At 39.3% G+C, this 25,298-nt stretch overlaps 1 protein-coding gene across 7 annotated transcripts in view; it reads right to left on the bottom strand.

Moving 5' to 3' along the window:
* The window catches only part of LOC140185800 (uncharacterized), a 278,871-nt gene that overhangs the window by 126,997 nt on the left and 126,576 nt on the right, over positions 1-25,298 (bottom strand). For 5 of the 7 annotated variants that reach the window (XM_072239496.1, XM_072239492.1, XM_072239494.1 and 2 more), the window contains 7 exons: positions 24,619-24,756; positions 23,254-23,400; positions 22,043-22,183; positions 19,774-19,914; positions 19,213-19,359; positions 14,248-14,355; positions 2,324-2,443 (listed from right to left, as the gene is read on the bottom strand). In XM_072239496.1, the coding sequence (XP_072095597.1) occupies positions 2,324-2,443; positions 14,248-14,355; positions 19,213-19,359; positions 19,774-19,914; positions 22,043-22,183; positions 23,254-23,400; positions 24,619-24,756 (942 nt within the window). The remainder of the gene's footprint in view (positions 1-2,323; positions 2,444-14,247; positions 14,356-19,212; positions 19,360-19,773; positions 19,915-22,042; positions 22,184-23,253; positions 23,401-24,618; positions 24,757-25,298) is intronic. The other 2 variants (XM_072239493.1, XM_072239495.1) reach the window with 2 other exon arrangements.

A 25,298-nucleotide genomic window follows, 5' to 3' on the forward strand; every position in this document is an offset into this window, starting at 1 on the left:
GTACAAAAATACATACATATCAGCTTATATTTACAATGTAAAATACATTATAAAAATTAACTTAACACAGTTTCAAAAGCTATATTTGCAGATTTTTAAAACAACAAAAGCCCTAACACTCTTAAGAACAGTTGAACACACTCAAAGAATTAAAAGATTCATTTCATCAGCTATCACAGCCATTTCCCTCCATTGAAATTGGTGTCAACTATATTCCCTCACCAGGGCTACAGTAGCTGAGAGGGTGTTGCTGCTTCCACATTAGAAATGATGGGTATCTGCCTCACCTTCAGGCTCCCTCCCTTAGATGCCTCAGAGTTTTGTCAGAAAAGCAAAGAGGAAATTTGGGATTTCCACGTGGGAACGCAACAGTCACTCTCAAGTACTAGAAGCAATGTCGGTGAACATGAGCAGCTTTTACCGAGCTTCTCCAGGGAAATCGTGCTTTTCGTAACGACACAGGAGCTCACATACATTAAGGTTAGTAGCTAAAAGCAGTGGAATCCAGCTTGTGACACAGTATCTACAACAGTTGTTTGAAAGAGGATAGCAGTAGTGGAGGAAAAAGCCTCTGAGACCCACAGCCCACACCAGCTGTGCAACAAGAGCACCCGCTCCCACCCCCACCAGCTCCAGACATCACTGACAGGAGAGTTTAAGCACAGCATAAATAGCTTTGTAGACAGAGCTGTAACAGGCGTCACCTACAAATGCTGCTAGCTCACACATCTCTCTTTTGAACATTGTATGTGTTCTCCTCACCCTATCTTCCACGTTTTGGTTCCCAGCACTCTCCAGGCACGTGACAGAAAAGAGTGGAGATCCCGTGGCCTCAAGCAGATGTCCTTTTTCAGATTTTGATATTAACTTCTCCTTGGCTGCTACTTTCTATCACTTGTTCTTTGACATCTAGCCAGATGTGTTTGATCTAGAAATTGCACTTATTTGCTCAGCGGCCTCATATCATCCCTCAGGGCCAGGGAACTGAAATTTATGTCAGTAATTCCCTTCCTCCACAATAAGCTCGTGCTCTTGCCCTATAAATCAAAGCTTCCTTTGTGTTATATATCAGAATGCTGTCTGTGCGTATGCTTGCTAAGGTCCACACTGATGTACTGACTCGTAAAGCTGGATGAACACAATATTCTGACATCCTTTGTCTCATTCCAAAGCATATTCACTACATCATCAAGCAGGATAATACACTACATTGTTCTTTTAGATAAGTGATCAATTACAGCCATAAAAATTAACTGGAGTACATAGAGGGTGATTCTTCCTATACTGTGTGAAGACACGTGATGCCTCTTACTTGCTTAATCGAGTTTTAATAGAGTTACATATTTCTGCCTAACATGCAGCAAATGAGAAAATCTCCAATTCAATGTTTGCCAACTGTTATACTCAGGCTAATATTAGAATTTCTAGGAAATCTTATAACTTTCTTGGAATGATGGCAGCCTTTGTAAAAGGCTTCTAGATTGACATTGTTGACTGCATTATCAGCCTTTCAGTACTGAAACAACCAGTGAGATTATCCCTGCCCGGTCCAGGCATGACTTGTGTCTCTTGTACTTCTGCTCTTCGTTCTATATAAGCCTTTATCATCACTACACGTGTAAGCTTCGCGTAATCTTTATTAGCATGCAAATCCTTACGTGAGAAGCAAAAACTTAACTTACTTCAGAACTAACATTTTACTTCCTCTTAAGGGAACCAAAGAAAAGGAAGTGAGAACTTTTCCAATTGACAATCAAACACCACGTTCAACTGCCAGAATTCCACATATTGTGCTAAATGACAGTCAAAAATCAAAATATAAATTAAGAAGGAAAAATTTACTTTTGATTTTTCAGATCAAGTGGGTCATAACGGCCATGAAAGAAAAGGTATCCTGCCATTGATTTAAAGTAACAAACGAACATAAACAGTCCAAGTTAGATTTTACATTAAACAAATGGTAATGACATAAAGTTTACAATTTGGTTTGTTTCCCAATGGATCTGAAAGCAGGAAGTACAACATTGTGGGCTGAAGGGCCTATACTGTGCTATACTATTCTATGTTAAAAGTACAAAGATCAATTTGCAAGAAAGGGTTGAAAGTTGTTATGTAGTGGAAACTACTTAGACTTATGAATGGAAGTCAATGGAAGGCTTTCTGTCATATGAGTGACGTAAAGAAACTATTTAACTAACAATTAATCATTTATCCAGCTACGAAATGTAACACATATTTAGCAATGTCATGGATGTGAATACAGAGGAGTGAGGTTCTATTTTAAAATATTAAGTTTATAACAATGTATAGAAATGTGCAGCACCTTAATGCAGACTGCTCAGTGTCATCCTGGAGTAAAATATTGTTGTCCTGTACAGAAGAGTTAACAGCAGGAACTGGTAGTTCAGAGTCTGTGTTTTTGATGTCACTAGGCACAGAGGAGCTGGTAATAAAAATAACGACAATTAAAAACTTCGCATCTTGTAAAGAAATGTCAATAAGTCTTCCAAAAATAATCCCTGTGAACAAATAACTTGTCCAAGCACTTCAGCCAACAAGTCTCAGAATGGACTGAAAGTTGAAAAGACAAGTGGTAGGAATAAATAAAGACTGCTTTTGTAGATCCCCAAGCCTTTTTAAAAATAACACATAGGAGCAAATCTGCTACAGATGCACTGTTAATACAAGGCCAAAATATGCCATTTATTTTGAAAATTGAAAGGCGGAAAGAAAAGGTAGTCCTAATTTCAGATTCTGAGTATTTTTGGTGTTTTCCTTTAGAAGGAGATCAATATAGGAAGAATGATAATATTATAGACAGGGAGCTCTAGCTAAGGTTTAAGTTGTACAATTACAAAACGACTGACCTCAACTGTAAAAAATTCCATCAGCTGTTATCTGTCTTCGAATTGGAACAATTTAGAGTGCTTATCTTGTAACAATAACACTTATAGTGATAACCAAGTGAAGAAGGCAGAGGAGAGATGATGGAGTAATTGCCCAGTTATTCAAGATTGGTTCTCACATTGCCAAAATGGTTGAGATTTTTTAATGTAAATAATTTGATTTTAACATTACAGTTTTCTGGAGGAATTGTTGATTCTGCTGGGAGAACTTAATGTAGTTTTGTTTTTGCTTTGCAGTTTAATAAAATTGTATTTTCTGAATAAACTGACTCTCTGTTGTGAGTCATATATGTCACCCCACCTCTAATTATTAGCTGATATGGTGTTGTCAAAAGGTACCCTGAATTTTTAGCCCTGGAAAGGAAAATTTAATCTTGTGCAATTCACACAACTAACTCCACCATGGATGGTCCCAAGCCCCGCTGCAAAAGCAGGAGGGTTGTGCATGGAGCCAGCAAACCAATCCTGTAAAAACCCAACAGAAGCTCTGAGGCCTCATCCCTGGAAGAGGAAGGATATCCAAAGAAGGGCTACACCTGGGGACAATTTGAAAGACTGGCCCAGGAGAGAGGACACTGGCAAGCTGCTGTACTGGCTTATGTCTCAGTTAGGGTGATGGGCTAACAAGAAGAAGCAGAATTCACACAACTACAGGAAAACGTCAACTTAGTTTAGGAACTATGATGAAAGTATTTCAACACTAGTGGTAACAATGAACATATTTTAAACTTCGTTGTATTAAACACAACTACAATTTTATTGCCAACCAAACTTGAACCATTTTGTACTTTGTTAAGACTATAAGACACGAGAGCAGAATTAGGTCATTTGGCTCATTGAATCTGCTCCACCATTTCATTATAGCTGATCCATTTCCCTCTCAAATCCATTTTCCTGCCTCCCCACTATAACCTTTCACGCTCTGACTAACCAAGAACCTATCAATCTCTGCCTGAAAGGCACCTAGTGACCCAGCCTCTATAGCCAGCTGTGGCAATGAATTCCACAAATTCACCATCCTCTGGCTAAAGAAATCCCTCCTCATCTCTGTTCCAATGGTGTCCCTCTATTATAAGGCTGTGCCCTATGCTCCTAGACAACCCACTAAAGGAAACATCCTCTTCACATCCATTCTATCAAGGCTTTCAGAGTTGGACGGGTTTAAATGAGATCCTCCCTCATTCTTCTAAATCCTAGCGAGTGTAGGCCCAGAGCTTTCAATAGCTGCTTATATGATAACCCTTTCATTTCCAGAATCAATCTCGTGAATCTACCCTGGACCCTCCCCAATGTCACCACAATATAAACAGACCATGATTCTTTTTGAGCTTGTAGTGACTAATTTTGTTTTCCTTCGGTTTTTGTATAAACATATCAGGGCTTTGTCTTATCTCAAGAATCATAGCATCCTAAAATGTAGAGGCAAGTGTCTTGTTGAGATCAGTACAAATTGCAAATTAAGAAGGAACGATCATAAAATATGTTGGTCAGATTCCACCTACAATAACTGTTATATTAGCAATTATAACATGTCTAAAATATTTTATGATAAAGCAGGTTAGGACTTCATTGATCAGCAAACCATCACACATCATCATTGATATGATAGGTGGCTTTCAAAATAATTAATCCCATGGCCCAATTGTATAGCAACTTCCATTTATATAGCACTTTTAAGATTTTAAAACATCCCAGTTAGAACTGCCAGTTCAAACAAAATTTGGGATCGAAAAAATATAAAGGAAAGAAAGACTTAGAATGTGAAGGGCTAAACGTGGGCAAATGGGACTAGTTTAGATGGGCACCTTGTGATTACAAAGCTGTGTTACTCCAGCTGTGTCTTCTTTCTTCCCAGTCCCTTACTCTGAGTTTCGTTGGAGCCATGTAAACTCCAGAAAACAGCATCTCATCTTTTTATTTGGGCACATTTCAACTTCTGGATTCAACAATGCAACAATTTTAATTAAAAGCATTGATCACACTTTTATTTCAGATTTCCAGAGTAACTTCAGATAACTATTCTTGTTTGGACTTTCATTAAAATAGATTATGGACCCTTTCCTCATTTAATCTCTCCTGTTTTCTATTTTCTTTTTATTTCAGGTTTTCAACATCCGCGGTTATTGTGCTTAAGTAAATTTCTTATCAAAGTACATGCATGTCACCACATACAACTCTGAGATTCATTCTCTTGCAGGCATACTCAATAAATCCATGATAGATAATAACCATAATAGAATCAAAGAAAAACTTCACCAACTTGATTCTATTATGGTCATGATTCTATTATAGATTTTTTGAATATGCCCACAAAAAATGTACTTGGAAGTTGTACTTTATCCATATTAACAGTTAAAAGTTATACCAATCTACTTTCTGGAACAAGCTGGTTTCAGAACTTAACACTGAAATGAATTGTAACTACACTTAGAAATGGTTTATCACTGTTAGTACTAACACTATAGAAATAAAGCCAATTAAATAAAACAAACAGTTAAAAACCAAAATGTTCAACACAATTGTTGATTACATGGTTTTCTTCCATTCTCTTTTTATGTGAGTTTGTTTTCTATCTGACTGATCTTTGCTGTTTCATTTCCCTATAAAAAGTTGAGTCCTTCACCTACCTGGTTTCTGTTGTCTTCATCCCCTCGCTGATCAGTGGAAAGGGAGGAACAACTTGGTCTGGTATTAGGTTTTCACTGCCAAAAACTAGAGCCTTCGTTTTCTGGCACTGAAAACCTACTGTTCAGCAGTGGAAAAACCACATGCTTGTAATGTCATATCTGTGTGGAAAATATGTGTGACCAGGAAATTGCTGCTGATAACAGCGACATAGAATGCCTCAGGCAGGAATACAAATGTGTCACTGACACACTAAAAGCTAACAAAGTAGAGCTGGCATAATTCTGTGCCGGTATCAATAATACACAGATTGGAGAAAGTAAGGGCTGTTTAACTTTAACTAAGACAATGGAGCAAAAAAAACCCACAAAATAAAAACAATAAAACTAAAATAAAATGGCCAGGGAAAACTGGCCTTGAGATACCTCAGAGTTTGTGTTATATGTCAGAGGAAGAGCTTGTCATGAAGTCAAGCTGCTTGACACGGACATAGTCAATTATCTAAGTAAATCCATCTCCTAAATACAGTGAAAGGCCTTCAGACCAGGCAAAACTCATAGTGGTACTAATATACTGCATTTACCCTTGAACCCAAAAATGAAGCAAAAATTATGGTGCGGAGAAAGATTCTTCTGTCATTATTCTTCAGATCTGTCGGCTCTAGCCATCCCCACCAGATGTTTAATGTAATCCAGAAGCCTGGATAAATAATCTAACAAACAGACTTCGAATTCCATAGTAGCGGCTCTGGAATTTAAAATAGGTTAATAATCTGGATTTTGGGAAAGGAAAATGATTCTTAGCAATGATGACAGCAAAAACTATCAGATTGTTATAAAAATACATCTGGTTCACCACTGTTCTTGAGGGAGGATACATCTACCATCCTTTTATCCTGTCAGGCATTTATGGAACCATTGGCCCACTTTTAGTACTTAAGTTTTATGTGGCGTCTGAATTGGGCTGGAAAGCCACTCATCTTAAAGGATTTTATGAATTAATTTACTTAGAGATACAGGTCCTTCCAGCTCACAGAGCCCACACCACCTAGTAACACCCATTTGATGCACTAACCTGTAAGTCTTTAAAATGTGTGAGGAAACCACAACACCCAGAGAAAAGCCACATGGTTGCCGGGAGAAGGTACAAACTCCTTATCAACAGCGGTGGAATTGAACCCAGGTTGCTAGCACTGTAACAAGTACTCGTCTCGCAGCAAAAGCCTAAACCAGAAAAATATTGGGAGATACCCAAGCAGCAAGTCCAATGTAACCCAGGTTAATTAAACCCAAAATGGGATGGGGTCCAAGCCTTCAGGAGTTGAGTGCACAAACACCTATCATCTCTGGGAGGGAAGTCACATGCTTCTCCATAAGCTATCACGAAGGGGACCAGGATGGCAATGCTTGGTTGTTGGTAGGTAGGGTTAATACCTGACTTTCAAGAGCACCTGTGAATTATGTTCTGGCTGGACTTAGTCCTTAAACTGCTGGAGAACAGTGTGGAAAGAACAGGTGCTGTTTTCTCCCGGTAGGGATTAGTTTTTAGTTCCAAGTGCTCCTGCCACGTTTTGTCACCCTGCAACCTTCTCCTTCAATCTCTTTGAATTATGGAGGACAGCATGTGTATAAATGTCTCTCTCCAGCAGACTTCATCATGATCATCATGACTCCAGTACTTCTACTATTTTTTAATGTTTCTTAATTGTACACATGATATTTTTGCGTTCTATCGCTGAGCAGCGGTGAAACATCTGATTGGCCTATTGGAGTTCTCTTTGGGAACTAGTTGACTTGATCAGCATTTCTGATCTGGCTATTGTTCACGATTGCATTTAATAAAAAAAATTGTGATGTTAGAAATCCCGTGGAGGGATGAAAACGAGGTTTCCTGATTTAAAAAAAAAGAGGGCGGGGTGGGCTGGAGACAGGACGGACGAGGAGAGAAACGCCGCAACAATTAGAAGCTGAAGACATGAACTGTTAAGAGTGGAATTAGTAGTGAGTATCTTTACCCTACTAACTTGAAAACCTCAGGGCGAAATCCCTGGAGGAGAGACAATAGCGAAAGAAGATTTATTGAAGCTACAGCTATAACATGCAGCAGCTGTAACGAGACAATATCAGCAGAGACCAGTATCCAAAATCCCTACCATGTAGTCAGGAATTAATAAAATTATACCAAGGCACTTGGTACAAGTTTTGGTACAAGTTTGTGAAGTGACTTTCTGTGGATGCTAAACTATTTCATTCCAACGAAACCAAGACACAAGACGGCAAGCCACCCAAGTTGAAGAACCAATGCAGAAACAAAATGTGTAATGACGCAGAGGATTTAATATGGTTGGATATACAAGTTTATTTTCATTCGAAGAATCCAAATTTGATTCTCTGCAAGATCTGATCATTTTTGCAAAGACATTGATAAGTTACTAAATGAGATCTACTTTGTTTAAGGGTTGTGATTTTGGAGAATTGTCGTGACAGGAGTTACACGGTGTATATATAATATTTGAATTTGAATTTAAACTTGTAGATATACTGCCTGGAACTGAAACTGAAGTTAACTATAATACTTGAGAATAGGAATTATATTTGGTTTTCTAACTAACTAGGGACAAGTAAAAAGGAAAGTTGAGTTTGTAAACTTTTAAATAGGAAATAACACTAGATCTAATTAGTTAGAGAAATTGGAGTAGCAAAGGTTATTCTAAGGAATATCACTGATTCTAACTAAACAGGAATTTGGCTCTTGTTGGTATCTAAGATTTGGAACCAAAACAGAAGGTTTGAATTTTGAATTGTTCTTGCTCATGTAAATATTTTGTACATATTGTTGTTTTCTCATAAACAAAACTTATTTCCGATACCTAGAACCTTCTGATGGCCTAATAGCACCTAGTGTAATTTGGTTTTCTCAAAAGAGTGCAGCAACTAGTCACACACAATACGACTGGTGTTACACAGGTGTTACACCAATAAAAGACAATTCAATTAAATTTTTCCACTTGTTTCTAGACTGGAGGTGTACGTGTTTGAAGGATATTTTGTCTTTGTGATAAACTGTATTTTGCTATATTAGACTCAGAATATATTTGTCAGTTTACTATACTTCCTGCATTTTCAGAGATATTTGTTAAATCCAGTAAATGTATCAAAGATTATGGACTCAACAGCAGAAAAGTGCTAAGGTCAATGGAACTTCAGGATTCTTTGTGGACTGTGTACCTTACCCGGCAATTATGTTTTTAAACGAACTACCACAAATGCACAAAGGAAATGAACTGCAATTCCTCTTCCAGTTTTCATTTCTTGCCTACAATGGAGTAATTTGCTTTGCCCCTACTAGGATAATGAAGAGGGTCGCATTTCAAGATGGCCCTGATCAATGTCCAGATTTTGTACTTCCTTTGCAGAGGTTCACAAGGTAGAAAAATCTATCAGGAATTTGACTCTAGGGATCCTCCACATGTAAAATACATGGCAATGAAGCTTGGCTGATTCTACCACAGGTTCTCAATCTGGGGTCCATGGACCCCTTGCTTGATGGTATTGATCTATGGCATGAAAAAGGCTGGGAACCCCTGTTCTAGATTAATCTTGAGATCCAGCACTCTCTCCTCCCCGATCCTTTTTGCTGTAGTGTTGGGGAAAGTTCTGACCTTAGATTCTAGATATATTGTATAATAGCTGGACCGCGAGTTGACATTAAACTGTTTTAGACCTAAACCACTGGTAAAGTATAATGTTATATTAGTCTTTAAAAGTTACAGGATAAAATCGATCATCTGAGTTCTATTTGAACATTGATTAGATATCATATTCATTAACAATGTTATATGATGAGTTTCTTAAAACTGGCTGGTCATTAAATCCACGGACAGTACACATCTATTAGCAAATAAGTGATGTATAATGGGATTGCGTTTACATTCAGTAGGACTAGTCTTTGAATTGCTTGGCTTACAGTGAAGCTAAATGGCCACATTGTTTCAGAAGCAAACAGAAATGTGCAGAAACAAGAGTCTGAAATATTCAAGGATGAAGCTTTAATTCGTATGGGTTCTAAAAGCTGTGTTAGTATTTGATATTTTTTTTATAACGTATAACAATGGAGAAGTATTTTTAGTTTCCAGCCTTTAACAAGGTTGCCAACATGCACCAATAGTACATGGAAATGAACTAATACCACATGTAGACACGAGATCTGCTAAAACTGAAAAGATTTAAAGTATTTTAAAATAGCCGTCATAGTAGATTAAACTGGGCATTTAGAATTGCTCACATTTGTTCAACAACAATTAAGTCCTTATGGCTAATTATGAAATTCTTTTCCTTTCAGCTCCAAATATTTTCTACTTCTATTTAATTTGCCATTTTACCTTTCCTTTGCTTAGCTGAACTGCACAGTTACTGTTCATAAGTCCAATGTAACTTGATGAAAATGCTACATTCAAAAGGTAAATAGTATATATTTTTGTTTAAGATATCCATTTTCTGAATTAGGACAGGGATTTAGAGAAAAAATATTTTGAACACAAGACCTGTCTGCATTCCTAGGATTAAATCTACAATCTAGAAAAGTACATGACCTAGAAATTCAATCACATTGCATTATTTTCGCAGTGAATAACTGAAATAAGAACTTTGAATGACATGAAGTTTTCCCACAGTCAATGCCGACTAGTACATGCATTGAGTAATATCATGTAATATCACTTTTGAAATATTACTCTATGATTTCCTGGAGTAATTATTGTTGCTCATCGCCAGGACAACCAGGTTTTCATAGCACAGCACCAAACTAGAGCCCTATCTAAAATGTGTCCATTGATGCCCTGTGATTCATTGTCTCCTGCCTATCCTGGTCCATAGTACCAACACGGTATTCACTAACTTCTAAATCCCTGGCTCCCTGACACCCAAGTGGTCCTAAGCCTCTAATGCCTTAGTCCCTGAAGGTCTTTAACTCCTGCACCTCCACGACCACCCCCCCCTCCCCCACCCCTGCACTGCCGATAGAAGATCTTTGCTCTCTTCCCACTCTCCTAAAAGCACCTAGCCTCAGAAAGTTAAAACAAACTTCTCCACCCATTCCCATCAGGAACTAATGAAATTTCTGTTGGTCGATTTTCCCTACTATAGAGTTATACAGCACAGAAACAGGTCCATCAGTCCACAATATCCATTAGGCGCTTATTTGCATGAATCCTAATTGTATTCTCCCAATGCTCCCTTGAAATTATCCCGATAATGCACCACTCCGTACACATGAAAGCAGGGGTTCCCAATCTGGGGTCCGCAGATCCCTTGGTTAATGCTATTGGTCCATGGCATAAAAATGGCCAGGAACCCCTGCATTACAGAGGCCAATCTTCAAACCTTGACATATTTGGCAAAAATCAAATTGTCAGAGGAGTTCAGTGTGTCAGAAGCATCTGTGGAGGGAAAGGAATGGCTGACATATTGAATTAAGACCCTGCATCAGAAAACTTGATGCAAGTCTTGCAGGTAGCCAGCAGAATTTCCTTTGAATTTTAATCTCCTTATAGTAGGGAGGAGGAGAAGATGGCAGCACGCCTGAGTGTGTGCAGCCCTCCGGTGAAAAATGATATTGTATATGTTAAATAGGGGCCATGGACAATTCTGATTTGATGGAGAATGGACGTGAAAGCCCAGAGGAACATCTGGAGAAATTTCTGAAATGCCCGTTCGCTGCTGTCGTTACTGTGTGGTCGGGAATCTTTCGGAGGGTAGGCCTCAAAATCCTCGGCCTTGCCTGCTTTTGGCGACCGAAAAGGAGGTCGAATCGTTCGGACAGAGATGGCGCTCAGTACTCGGTGTTGGAGAGCTGATCAGAGCTCGAAGTTTTCGGTTGACTCAGAGTCGGATTGTGGTCGGCATGGCAGGGAGGGTTTTTCTTCTTTCTCCCGTCTGCGTGAGATGTGGGACATTTGAGAAACTTTGAACTTTACTCATGGACTTTTTCATCAAGTTATGGTATTGTTGCACTGTTTGTAACTATATGTTATAATTATGTGGTTTTGTCAGTTTTTTCAGTCTTGGTCTGTCCTGTGTTTTGTGATATCACACTGGAGGAAATAATGTATCATTTCTTAATGCACCAGCATTACTAAATGACAATAAAAGAGGACTACGTGTCTTCATAATCTAATCTAAATGGACAGTGGATTTGTTGACCATGAACAAGTAATACAATCTTCAGTATTACATTCAATTATAAAACTTACCAAAATCTTTTGAAAATAAATTCAATTACAGTGTTATTGCATTTGAAGATGGATTTTTGTTTAACGAAATCTCCTCACAACCATTTTGTGCTGCTTCACATCACTGCAGAAACTCAGCCAGACACATCTGAATGCAGGTCACACTTCGGACCTTCATAACAAAGCAAGGCCTGATAGGGTGTATGGAGGGATGATGAAGGTCTCGAAGAGGAGGGTTATAGTCTCAAGATTAAGGATGACCATTTATAGATTGACAGAAATTTCTTCAACCCAGTTCACAGATTTTGAGATGTTAAAGAAGACAAGTAATAAAGGGTTAACACAAATCACACATTTCAAAATAAGCAATGATATTGTTGAACGGTGAAGTAGGTACGAGGAGCCCAAGGGCCTATCATCACTCTCGTCATTATGTGCTGGCTGTGTTGTATGACATACTGTAGGTGATCACGGTCTTTAACTACGATCCTTCTTGGTAATTTTTTCTACAGAAGTAGTTTGCCATCGCTGCCTTCTGGGCAGTGTCTTTACAAGCTGGGTGACCCCCCCCCCCCCACCAGCCATTATCTTCAGAGATTGCCTATCTGGCTTCAGTGGTCGCAAAACCAGGACCACCTGCTCCCATAACTTCACAGGACCCTAATCGATGGGGTAAGCAGGTACTACATCTTGCCCAAAGGGTGACCTGCAGGCTAGCGGAGGGAAGAAATGCCTTACACCTCATTTGATGGAGACATATCTCCACGTCACCACCCAAAATGGCCTACACCACCTGCTTCTGTGTTTTGATCTTTTTTGGATGCAAACTTTAATAATTGCTAGAAGCGACTGGCATACATGGGACAGCACTTAGTGCAACGCTTTACAGTACCGGCCATCAGCGATCGAGGTACAATTGGGTTGTTGGGTTTCCTCTGGGTGCTCCCACGTTTCAAAGACATACAGGTGAGGTTTAGGGTTAGTACGTTCTGAGCATGCTACGGTGAAGCATGGCAATGCAGGCTGTCCCCACACTTGTGTTGCTTGTTGACACAAATAATGCAAACTTGAGAAGTAAAGGTAAAAGCTAAGCTAACCTTCACAATCTGTGCTCAGTTTTATCCAAGAAACAATGTGTATCAAGAAGGTCTGACCTAGGAAGGGTGGGACAGGTGGAGCTGGGCAGTGTTTGGGGACTCTCAAGCCTATCTATTTGCAATGAAAGTCAGATTTTCTCAACGTCCTCCTGTTCTAGCTGCTTAAACTGTAAAATAACGTACTTCCTCTGCTCCTGACAGGGTCATTTGTATGCTCCTTCAGAAGGAACAGCTGCTGAGGGTCAACAGCTCAGAGCTACTTTGCTGACTTTCTCTACAAAGCAGCCCACTACCAGGCATTGATGCTCCATCCCTTTAACTCCAAACAATTGAGTGGGACTCTGAAGCCCCGACCCACCATCCCTACCAACGTCATTCCCAAACAGCTCAGGAATCTAATTTCCTCTCTTTTCATTCTTCTTACGGCCTCCGATTTTCCACCCAGCTACAATGTGTGCTAGACTCCTATCCGATATCTCCCTACACAGCAGGGCTTGGTTAGTTATCTCACACCCCACCACCAAATCTTAGCAAGACTTTGATGCTCTCCAACTCCTGCAGGGCTCTAATTTTCCTCCCCCATCCTCAACCAGACCTGGCTCCATTTCCTTCCCCAAACTAGTTTAGGGTGTCAATCCCTCCCTCTAATTAGTCCAAAGTTCAAAGTAACTTTATTGACAAAGTTCATATATGTCACCATATAGAACCCTAAGATTCATTTCCTTATAGGCATTCACAACAGAACAAAGAAATAAAATAGAATCAATGAAAAACTATACACAAAGTTGGACAAACACCCAATGAACAAAAGATAACATATTCTGCAAATACAAAAAGAAAAACAAAATAATAACAGATAAATAAGTAATAAATAATATTGAGAACATGAGTTGTAGAGGCCTCGACAGTGAGTTGCATCAGGACTCCAAAACCCTTCTAAACACCTTCTCTCCTTCCCATTTTAACACACTCAAACACATACACACATGCCATCCCCCAATCACAGTAGAGGTTCAATCCTCTGAACCACATGCTCCTCCCAATCCAAACTATTGAACTTTGACATTCTTGTAAATTCCTCCGCATTTATAGGAATCCTTTATAAGGAACTAAATGGGTCAAAAAGTGCATGGAGGCTGACTGCAAAAAAAAATCAAAAGGTCTAAAATAGGACTGTGAAAACAAAGTTCCAAAATGCAAGGCTGCATTTTTGATTCTAGATCAAAGTTGAAGTGATCTGAAAGCAGTATCCAAACATGCCAAAAGCATTGGCCTGAGCTGCCTAATTGTACTCAGTACTGATGTAATTAAATTTAATTATTAAAAGTCCAGCTGATTACATAGTGAGTAAGGTAGTAATTACACTAAAATAGAGTTAAAAGTGCAGTACCTGTCAATAAAATGCTCTTGGGACTCTTGTACAGCTTCAGCGTTAGTTTCAACAGGAACTGCAAACAGAGGATGTAGGGAACCTTGTTCTTCACCAAATGAAAATACACTATTGGAAAAAGAAAGACGTATACTTTATGACTTTTGCAGGACTAAAATTTATGCAAAGTGATTCATGGAAGCTTCTCAACACTACTCCCATTTTACCTAATTTGTAACTGAAAAATTCAAAATCAGCGTCCATTTGATGACTCACTGAGTAATTACATCATGAGAATTGTAAAGATTATGTTTTCACAAGAGAATTTTCAACAAGCAGGCAAACGACCTAACTATGAGCCAGGCTCAATCCTTTATTCTGTATTGGGTTATGCTTTCTTCTTTCACTAATGACAGATTCATTGGTGCTACTTCATCCTCTCAGCTAAATTATCAAAAGAGGAAATACAGTCAACCAACTAGTAGGGTAGGAGAATATTATAAATTGCCTTAGCATCTTTTCCATAGTAAGGGAAAAAGTCTGCTCCTCATTACTGGTTGGCATCACTGCTCCCCTACCTGCCCCCCAATTAAAAAATCAAACAAAATTTCTGTCTGTGAGTAACATAATTCAAAATAGAGGAAAACTGAAAGAATTCAGGAATAGTTCAACAGAAGGAACCAACTTTTCTCAAACCAGGGAAAAAAGGACAAAAATAGCCTGAAAGGAACATTAAGCATTGGTGGCCATAAGGAGTGTGAATCTGGCCACTTGTAAGGGGGAAATCCTGCAAATGGAAAGGTTCTTAAGGTAGTATTATCCTCATAGTAGGATATGGTGACATTGTGTACTTTGATAATAAATGTACTTTGAATTTTGATAGGTTATAATCAAAGCACGGTTTTCTCTCATAAAGATAATAAGAACCAGAGTGAAAAACTGACACATTACTGAAATGTTCATCATAAACCTCAAAAGCTGACCATTCAGATCTGTGTGTATACTGTAAATGTTATGTTTTCACAAGAGAGTTAATTTAAATTATTTGCGGCTGTAGAAAACATTAGGCACAGGAGAAATTCGCAAGCACAGAGTCTGACATCTACTGCAATACTTCAATTCTACATTCCAATATCATTACTGAAGCATTCATTAACAAGCATTTTTATGTATGTATAACATGAAGAATAGAAGTACATTTTAGGAACAATTTGTAAATGTTTCCTGGTGCTAAGAAAGTACAAAATAAATTGGGCATTGAATGAATAGAAAATTAAGGCAGTAACATATTTATACCTTTCATATTTTCTGGCATATCACTGAAGGCTCAAAGTTGGAATTTAATTGAAAACATTGTGCTTTGGACTAGATAGACAATACCTGTCAGTTTATATTTATGTAGAATAATAAAGCGCCAATGAAACGTTGATTCATCTTCAAACTATTTACCACCACAAACATGATTTTTTTTTTCCAAATTGTTGTTCTAAATAGTTTGGACTCACTCACAGATGGGAAAACTATTTTCCCTCGATTCAGAGCTTTTGACCTATTTAATTTTTTTAACTTCTGACCTAAAAGCCTGTTGTTAATTTTTACCAGTAGAAGTTCAGTCATTAGCAGCTACAATGTAACAGCTTGCACTTCAACACTAAATTGATGATCGTAAGGAGTGTTATTCTTCAGGGCAATCATCCCTGTGTCTCATCATGGCTAACAATCAAATATTTTTTAAAAATCAAAAAACTCAGAATATATGCCTTTCTTGTGCTTATTTTTGAAGGAAGTTCCCAGACAAGATATTCAGAAATGTGATATTCCACAATAGTGTAGTAGTTAGCACATTTCACAGTACCAATGACCTAGGTTCAATTCCCGCTGCTGCCTGCAAGGAGTTTGTAAGTTCTCCCTGTGACAGCGTGGGTTTCCTCTGGGTGCTCTAGTTTCCTCCCACAGTCTAAAGATATAACGGTTGGAAGGTTAATTGGTCATTGTAAATTCTCCTGTGATTAGGCTCGGGTTAAACTGGGAGCTGCTGGGTGGCTTGGCTTGAAGGGCTGCACAGGCCTACTCCACTCTGTTTCTCAATCAGTCAACCAATAAACAAATAGATAAATAATAAATAAATAAATAAATGGACAGATAGATAGATGTATTGGTTTGATGGAGAAAGCAAAAAGTGGGAAATGGCAGATGCAGCTGTGGCTATTTTGTAGAGCTCTTCAAGATCTCTACAACTCATGTTACCAGTATTATTTACTTATGTATTTGTACAGCATGTCTTCTTTTGCATATTGGTTGTTTGTCATTCTTTGTTCTATTGCATTTCTTTGTTCTACTGTGAATGCCTGAATGAAAATGAATCGCAGGTAGTACATGTTGACATACACGTATGTACTTTGATAATAATAAATTACTTTACTCTTCAGTGTCAAAGCGAACAATGCACTGACACAAGTCATTGTACTACATGGAAAACCAAGTGTCTTATATTCGACATTCCATGGGGATGAGATTTGGGAACCCCTACTTTTCCTCACTGGGAACATACTTGGTCCAAACCCTGAGAGAGAGGGAAACCAGAGGTCCATAAGCCAATAATCATCAGAGGACCAGATGTGGAGTGGATCAGCAACTTTAAATTCCTGGGTGACACTATCTCAGAGGACCCATCCTGGATCTATTATATAAACATAATTGCGAAGAAAGCACAGCAGTGCCTCTACTTCCTGAGGAGTCTGCAGAAATTTGGCATGTCATCAAAAATCTTGGCAGACTCCTATAGCTGAGTGTTGGAAAGTGTGCTGACTGACTGCATTACAGCCTGGTATGCGGACACAAATGCCTTCGAGCAGAAAATCTTACAAAAGGTAGTGGATTCAGCTCAGTACATCATAGGTAAAAACCTCCCAACCATGGAGCACATCTACATGAAACGTTGCCATAGAAAAGCAGCATCCATCATCAAAGACCCTCACCACCCAGACCATGCTCTTTTCTCACTGCAGCCATCAGATAGAAGCTACAAGTGCCTCAGGAAGGACGCCACCAGATTCAAGAACAGTTTCTACTCCTCAACCATCAGGCTCTTGAACAAAAGGGGATGACTACACTCATTTAAGGCCTCTTTTATCTTGTTACTTGATGCTTGTTATTTATTTATTACCTATATTTGCACGGTTTGTTTACAGATCCTGTTTATAGTTACTATTCTACAGATTTGCTGAGTATGCTCGCAGAAAAAGAATCTCAGGGTTGTATGTGGTGACGTGTATGTACGCTGATAATAAATGTTACTTTGACCTTGGAACTTCAACTATCTCCCTTTATTGCTTTTAATCACTCTGATGCTGTTTTACCTTTATGGAGCTTTTCCTGTGTACTTTCCTAAATCCCATCTCAGACCAATGCGTTTAGCCTCAGCTCAATTTACAACTCCACTTGGTCCTTTTCTGCCCTTTGTCTTAATTAAATCCAACTGAATTAAGATCCCAAGTACATTTCTACTTGACCTCCTTCAACTATCCAGTTTTATTCACAAAAGCTAAGTAAGTGAAGTGCTCTTTCTAATACCATGAAAAGTTTTGCAACCAAAGCCAGTGTTTTAAGAGAGTTCAAGATAAAAATAATAGAAGGGGACGGGCTGAGGAATGTTGAAGAGCTAGGACTTTACTTTAGAACTTGGTTAAGGCTGATATGAAGGAGGGAAGAGAAGATGGCAGTGCGACGTAGCGCGGGCGGCCGTTCCAAATGATGTCGTATGTGTTAACTAGGATGCCGTGCACAATCCTAATATGATGGAGACAGCCGTGAGAAGCACAGAGGAACACCTGGAGAAACTTCTGAAATGCCCACTTCGCTGCCGCTGCTACTGTGCGCTCGAGAATCTCCGGAGGGGAAGGCCCCAAATCCTTGGCTTTGCCTATTGCCTGTTGCCAGGGCTGGGGTCGAAGCACTCGGCAGAGATGGTGCTCGGTGTCAGAGAGCTGGTCGGAGGCTCCGAGTTTTTCGGACGGACTCGGAGTCAGACTGTGGTCGGATGCTTCCAGGATGCTGTATCGGCAAGTTTGCGGCGCTGGAGGTTCACCATCTGCGTGAGATGATGGGACTTTCGAGAGACTTTGAGACTTTTTACCATGCCCATTGTCTGTTCTTTATCAAATTACGGTATTGCTTTGCACTGTTGTAACTATATGTTATAATTATATAGTTTTTGTCAGTTTCTCATTCGGTTTGTCATGTGTCTCTGTGATATCATTCTGGAAAAACATTGTATCATTTCTTAATGCATGCATTACTAAATGACAATAAAAGAGGACTGCGTGTCCTCATAATCTAATAATCTAATCTAATATTAGTAGATCTCTCTGTCGTTCAATCAGGCAGATGATGTTGATTTATTGAGTGATATAATAGCTAGTAAGATTTTAAATGTTATTGCAGTCAGCCTGAATGGCCTAAGTCTGGCTGAGCTCTCTGACACAGATACCAATGAGCTAGCCACTATAAGCGGGATAATTCGCTTGGATTAAAGTAGGTAAAATAATTTAATAAAAAATAGAGGCAGTGCTTATTCCAAAATTAGACGACAATGAAACATTAAGATCTGTGCTACAAATTGATTCAATGAATTTCAGCATTTCATCCTTCAGATACTTGCTAACACTTTTACTGTTCCATCACCTTCTGGTTTTTTCAAAGCTGTTGTGCAGAACCAATGCTTCAACTTAATGTCAGAGAATGTATACAGTACACAAACTGGAATCCTTACTCTTCACAGATATCCATGAAAAAGAGAGGAAAAATCTCCAAAGAATGACAACAGAAAGCGTTAGAACCTCAAAGCCTCCTCCCCGTCCTACACACAAGCAACAAAGGATCCTTCATCCCCCTCCCCCTCACTCACTCCAGCAAAAAGCATCAGACCCACCATGCAAACAATAGCAAGCCCCCAAAGAATAATTTCTCAGTTTCAAAATTCTTTACCCTATTGGAAGCTGCTCAAGGTCATTCTGGAGAAAGTCAACAACATCCAAAGGCTTGGTGCACTCAGAATCTTGTGCAGGATCAGGAGCAGTAGCTGGGAGAAGAAAAGCCTGAAGCGGCTCTCCTTTTTCAGAAGCCAAGGAAACACTGTTAAACACAGAATTAGAGATGTCCAGTATAAATATTCACATGTTCAAAATGGCACCAGAACTGCAATATTCCACCACAATCCAATTCTCTGCAGCGTCTAACAATGATAACAAGCAGATAGATTAAATGAGTCTCTGTAATCCAGGCACATTCAGACTGTTATAGCAGTTCTAATCCAAACTGGTTGACACAAATTCTGTAAAACTACATTGATCATTTTTCCTGCGCATTTCATCATATTCTACTCTTGCTGATTTGAAAATCCCAAAAATAAAGAAATTATCCTGAACATCGGACTGACTGCAATTAGTTCAAAGAAAATTAGAAACTATTCTTTTGGAAGTCGGGCTAACTGCGGCCAATGGGTTTCTTGGCTTTACAGGGACCTTTCTACATTCCCCACGTTGATACCTTAATGGAAACTCTTCACGTTGGGGCTGGAGAACCTCAGCATCATCCAGTGGCTTAGTTTGCTCGGGTTTCTGTGGAGAGGGAGCTTCAACAGGCAGAAGAACTGAAATTGGCTCTCCTTTTTCAGATGTCAGAGGTACACTGGTAAACACAATCAGACATGTGTCAGGATAAAGAAGCAGGTAACTTAACTATTAAACTAATTTACTGTATGATCAAAACTACAGATTTTTCCATTTTAATTATTATTTTCATAATACATTTACATTGAACTGATATACATTGGAAATAAAGCACTAAGTATCAGAAGTACACAGTGGGTTGAAAATATAAGACCATAAGATATAGGAGCAGAATTAGGCCATTTGGCCCATTGAGTCTGCTCTGCCATTTCATCATGGCTGATCCGTTTCCCTCTCAGCCCCAATCTCCTGCCTTCTGCCCATATCTCTTCATACCCTGAGTAATCAACAACCTATCAACCTCTGCCTTAAATATACTCCGCAGCTGCCTGTGGCAACGAATTCCAGAGATTCCCCATTCTCTGGCTAAAGAAATTCCTCCTCATCTCCATTCTAAAAGTACATCCCTCTATTCTGAGGCTGTATCTCCTAGTCTTAGACACCACCACCATAGGAAACATTCTTTCCACATCCACTCTATTGGGGCCTTTCAACATTCAATAGGTTTCAATGAGGTCACCCCTCATTCTTCTGAATTGTACGGGACCATGCTTTATCCAAGATATTACTCTCTTTCCCCTCCCAAAACTGATCAGCCCATTGAGAAACTTGCAACATTTTCTAAATCCAGGTTACCAACATTGGCTGTATTTATTCTGCTCTCTATATTTCCTATGAGTACTATATGGTACATTTCAAAACAACCATTATGCACATTGTGTTCCAATACATATTGCACAGGTCTTCCAAAGTTTACAAGATTAAAAATGTTCATACACATTGAGGTATTTTTTTTCCATTTAAACAGACCACAAATTGGCTGCCTTCAAGCTCCTGGAAATATCAGAATGAGTTGAGAAGTGATCAAAGAAAACTAACAAACTTTGATTTGGCTTTACTCAGTAATCAGCGTGGATTCTTCCTGCTGAGAGTGTACCAGTTCAAATTCCTCTCCTGACACATTGGCTTTTGCTATTCCGCATGAAGTCCACACACAATCACACTACTTTTGCAGATCTCTGCTGGCTCTCCCTCATCCAATGCATTAGCTTTCAAATCCTCATCCTTGTCCAGCATTCGCGGTGGTTTTGTTCCACCTTACATGTGCGTTTTCCACAGCTACATATCTCAGGGTATGGCTTCAGCAATCCTGCAGACTATTTAAGCACCAGTGCTATTAAGTTTTCTACTTGCACTTCATACAGTGCAAATTAGAAATCTTTTTCATATCCTGATAAATGACAGTCTCTTTTAATCAAGAATTGTCAGTGACTAAATTTAAGATAAACTATTTTCAGATTCCTGCAACAAATTTTTCTTATTATATTGACACCACAAGTTTAATCTTTACAAACAACATTGAAATCGTTCAAGCTTTGTCATTGACTTTACTTCTTCAAGATTGCCAGCTCTTTATGTCAATAAGAGTGAGAATGTTGAAAATCAAAGACTAATGGCAATAATTATTCAGGAAAAAAAGGAGCACTTCTGTTGAAATAAAAGAGTTGGCTTGAAAATAAACCAGTTTAAAATTCCTGAAAGACTGAATCCTTGTCCTGCGTTTTGATAAAGAAAGCTGAGAGCATCGTTAAGATTTCTTCAGAGGCAGATGTGGAATGAAAATTGCTTAAATGCTACGGGCTTGTAACTAAGCAACAAGCTTTTTTTGACTCACTACTTTCAAGATTAAAGAAAAGATTTATACTAACATTTCTATTTCAGTCAAATGGCAAGGTTTACCACACTTCTATTTTTTTTCTCTCATTTTGTGAGCAGGACAAGTTTTGGCATCCCATAAGACTAAACATAATTACAAAGTAAATCCCTCACCTTGGATTGACTTTCAGGTGGTTGCCATTGGAAGAATCTCTAAAGCAGGGGTTCCCAGCCTGGGGTTGACAGACCCCTCGATTAATGGTATTGATCCATGGCATAGGAAAGGTTGGGAACCCCTGGTCTACAGGTATGATTTCACCTTTCTTTTGCTTTTTTTGCTTTTGCTTTTGATAAATGTTCTTCAGCACTTAGTGTGGCTGATAAGATCTCTCAACAAAAAGTTTGTCTTTTTTAGTTTTGTGTATCAATACCTTAATGAAACCTGTTCATTCAGGAGAATTTTAGCATCATCCAAAGACTTGGCACACTCAGAGTCCTGGGGTGGATCGGGATCTACAGGTGCAAGGAGAAAAGCTGGAAATGGCTCTTCCTCTTCGGAAGCCAAGGGCAGGCTGGAAAACACAGACTTGTGAAGGAAGGATAAATAATCACGTCCTTTAGCTATGAAATACATCAATATTGAGAATTTCTACCAAAGCTCGATCCTTTCTCACCAATACCAACCATCAGAAGCAAGAAGCATCACTGATTGAGATCTTTCTAACCCAAGGACAGGGAAATGAGATAAACTGGGCCAATTCTAGTCCTACCCTAACATCCTCTAGCAGACTCTACAGGTCTGTGGTGGCCAGTGCGATCATGTTTGCTGTTGTGTGCTGGGGCAGCAGGCCGAGGGTAGCAGACACCAACAGAATCAACAAACTCATTCGTAAGGCCAGTGATGTTGTGGGGATGGAACTGGACTCTCTGACGGTGGTGTCTGAAAAGAGGATGCTGTCCAAGTTGCATGCCATCTTGGACAATGTCTCCTATCCACTACATAATGTACTGGGTGGGCACAGGAGTACAATCAGCCAGACACTCATTCCACCGAGAAGCAGCACAGAGCGTCATAGGAAGTCATTCCTGCCTGTGGCCATTAAACTTTACAACTCCTCCCTTGGAAGGTCAGACACCCTGAGCCAATAGGCTGGTCCTGGACTTATTTCATAATTTCCTGGCATAATTTACATATTACTATTTAACTATTTATGGTTTTATTACTACTTAATTATTTATGGTGCAACTGTAACGAAAACCAATTTCCCCCGGGATCAATAAAGTATGATTATGACTGTGACTATGACTACATTGACTGGAATTCTGCAAAATAATGTTGAACCTATTTCTAATATCATAGATTTATAGACTGTTTATCAATATGTTCCAATTATGATCATTTGAATATGCCAAAATTAAAGGATTGAAATTCAACATAGATCAGAGTGATTCTGATTCGGAGAAAATTAACAACTACACTTTCGGAAATTAGCTCTTCACCAAGAGGTTTCCCAACGTCATGTTTAATTTTCAGAATCTCTTGCAGGTTCATCCTCTTCAGTAAAATTTCTTAATTATTGCTGCAGCCTGTCAGACTTCTCAGCTTCAAAGTTAAGTTTTCTGAATTCTCCACATTTGGTACCTTAATGGTGGCTGTTCAAGGTGATCCTGGAGAACTTCAGCTTCGTGCAAAGCCTCAGTGTGCTCAACAAGCTGTGAAAGTTCAGGGGCAACAGGTGCAAGATGAAAAGCTGGAATCGACTCTTCTTTTTCAGGTGTCAGGGAAACACTGGCAAACACAAATTCAGAAGTGAGTCATGCTGAACATTCGTGTGGCTCAGCCACAAACATCTACTGAGTTTATCTGGAGAAGTACAACAGCCCTTAGACTCAAACGCACAAATCTGAGCATTGCAATCAGAAAAGAGCAGCACAGTAGCATTGTGACTAGTGCAATGCTTTACAGTGCCAACTGTAAGATCAGGATTTGATTCCTGTCGCTGTCTGTAAGAAGAAGTACCTTCGCCCCATGACTGTGTGGGTTTCCTCTGGGTGCTCCGGTTTCCTCGTATGTTTAAGGGACACACAGTTAGGGTTAGTGAGTTTTGAGGATGCTATTTAGTGCCGGCAGCAAGGTGACACTTGCGGACTGCCCAGCACAACATTTGCTGATTTGATTTGACACAAATGACACACTTCACTTGTATGTTCCAATATGTAATGTGAAAAATAGAGCTCAGCAGGTCAGGCAGCATCTATGGAAAAGAGTACGGTCGACATTTCGGGTCGAGACCCTTCGGCAGGACTGGAGAAAAAGGGATGAGGAGTAGACTTAAAAGGTGGGGGGAAGGGAGGGAGAAAATTAAGGTGATCACAAGGTAAAAATTAGAGCTAATCTTCAAGAGAAATCTCACTTATTGACACTTTACCAAACTTATGGTAAGTCTAGTTGTACTGCATTTTCTGTAGTTTTGGCTATGAATTAGCTCCTTTATTGATGTTTCTAATTTTTAAAAAGATCATAAAACAATAGCAATCATATCTTCAAGAGCTGTTTCTTTGCAATCCACTGACGCTGATTTCAACATTCCTGAATTAAAGAAATTATTTAAACATGGGGCCTGGCTGGTGGCGTAGTGGCATCAACGTCGGACTTCAGGACGAAAGGTCCCGAGTTCGAATCCAGCCGGCTCCCCTGCATGCTTTCCATCCGTGCTGGGTTACGAGCTGGTGATCGCTTTGGAAACTCACCCGGCAGAAGGCAATGGCAAACCACTGCTATAACTTGCCTCGCACGCGACTCCCCACTACATCAGAGAGGCGTGGAGGGAAATCGTCCGCTAACCGGAGAAACTCTGGATGCCACGTACCTTTTCTTTATTTAAACATGGGGGAGACTGTAATTGTATTATTGAAATTTTGAAACAGTTCTCCTGAAAAAAATATCAGCCTTACTGTGACCATCAAGTTTCTCAGCTTGAAATTTACTGATTTTTTACGTTGATACCTTATTTGAGTCTGCTCAGGGTGATCTGGAAGTATCAAGGAAGTGGTGCACTCCAAGTCCTGAGGAGGGTGAGGAGTATCAGGAGCAAGTAAAAATGCTGGAAGTGATTCCTCCTCTTCGGAAGCCAGGGGAGCACTGCTGAACATACAATCAGAAATGAGTCAGTATGAGCATTCATGTGGTTCAGCTCTGAAAATTAATTCAATGTGTCATCAACGCTATTGATCAGAAGAAACAGTTGTTGGCTTCCCAGATCAATTTTCAACACTGCAGCTCCTCTTGCCAAACCTGTTTTGATCTGTTTGCTTCACTAAGCTTCATCAGTTACTAACTTTAGAGAAACTATTCAAGACATATAATTAATTCTGACTTTATACGGCTGACGAATTCTCTTGGTAAATCAGCGTTGTGTCTTACCTGATTTGGTTTGTTATTTTATTTCTGATTACCAGATCTCGCTGTTTACTTGCGAGTTCACAGCTGTTTTTGAGTATTTACTATCGCATTGTTAAGCAATTAGCCTTCGACATTTGGTCAGCCATTATATAATCGTTTGTACTGTTCATTTAGTAGTTAGAAGCACTTGTTTGAAGTCAAAGGAATCTCAATCAATATTTGAATCTGCCTTTCTTCAGAATGCCGAGAAATACTGTCTTTTTACACCAGTTCCTTGTGTACTA

Source organism: Mobula birostris, chromosome 21 (genome assembly GCF_030028105.1).
Source record: "Mobula birostris isolate sMobBir1 chromosome 21, sMobBir1.hap1, whole genome shotgun sequence".
Taxonomy (NCBI): Eukaryota; Metazoa; Chordata; class Chondrichthyes; order Myliobatiformes; family Myliobatidae; genus Mobula; species Mobula birostris.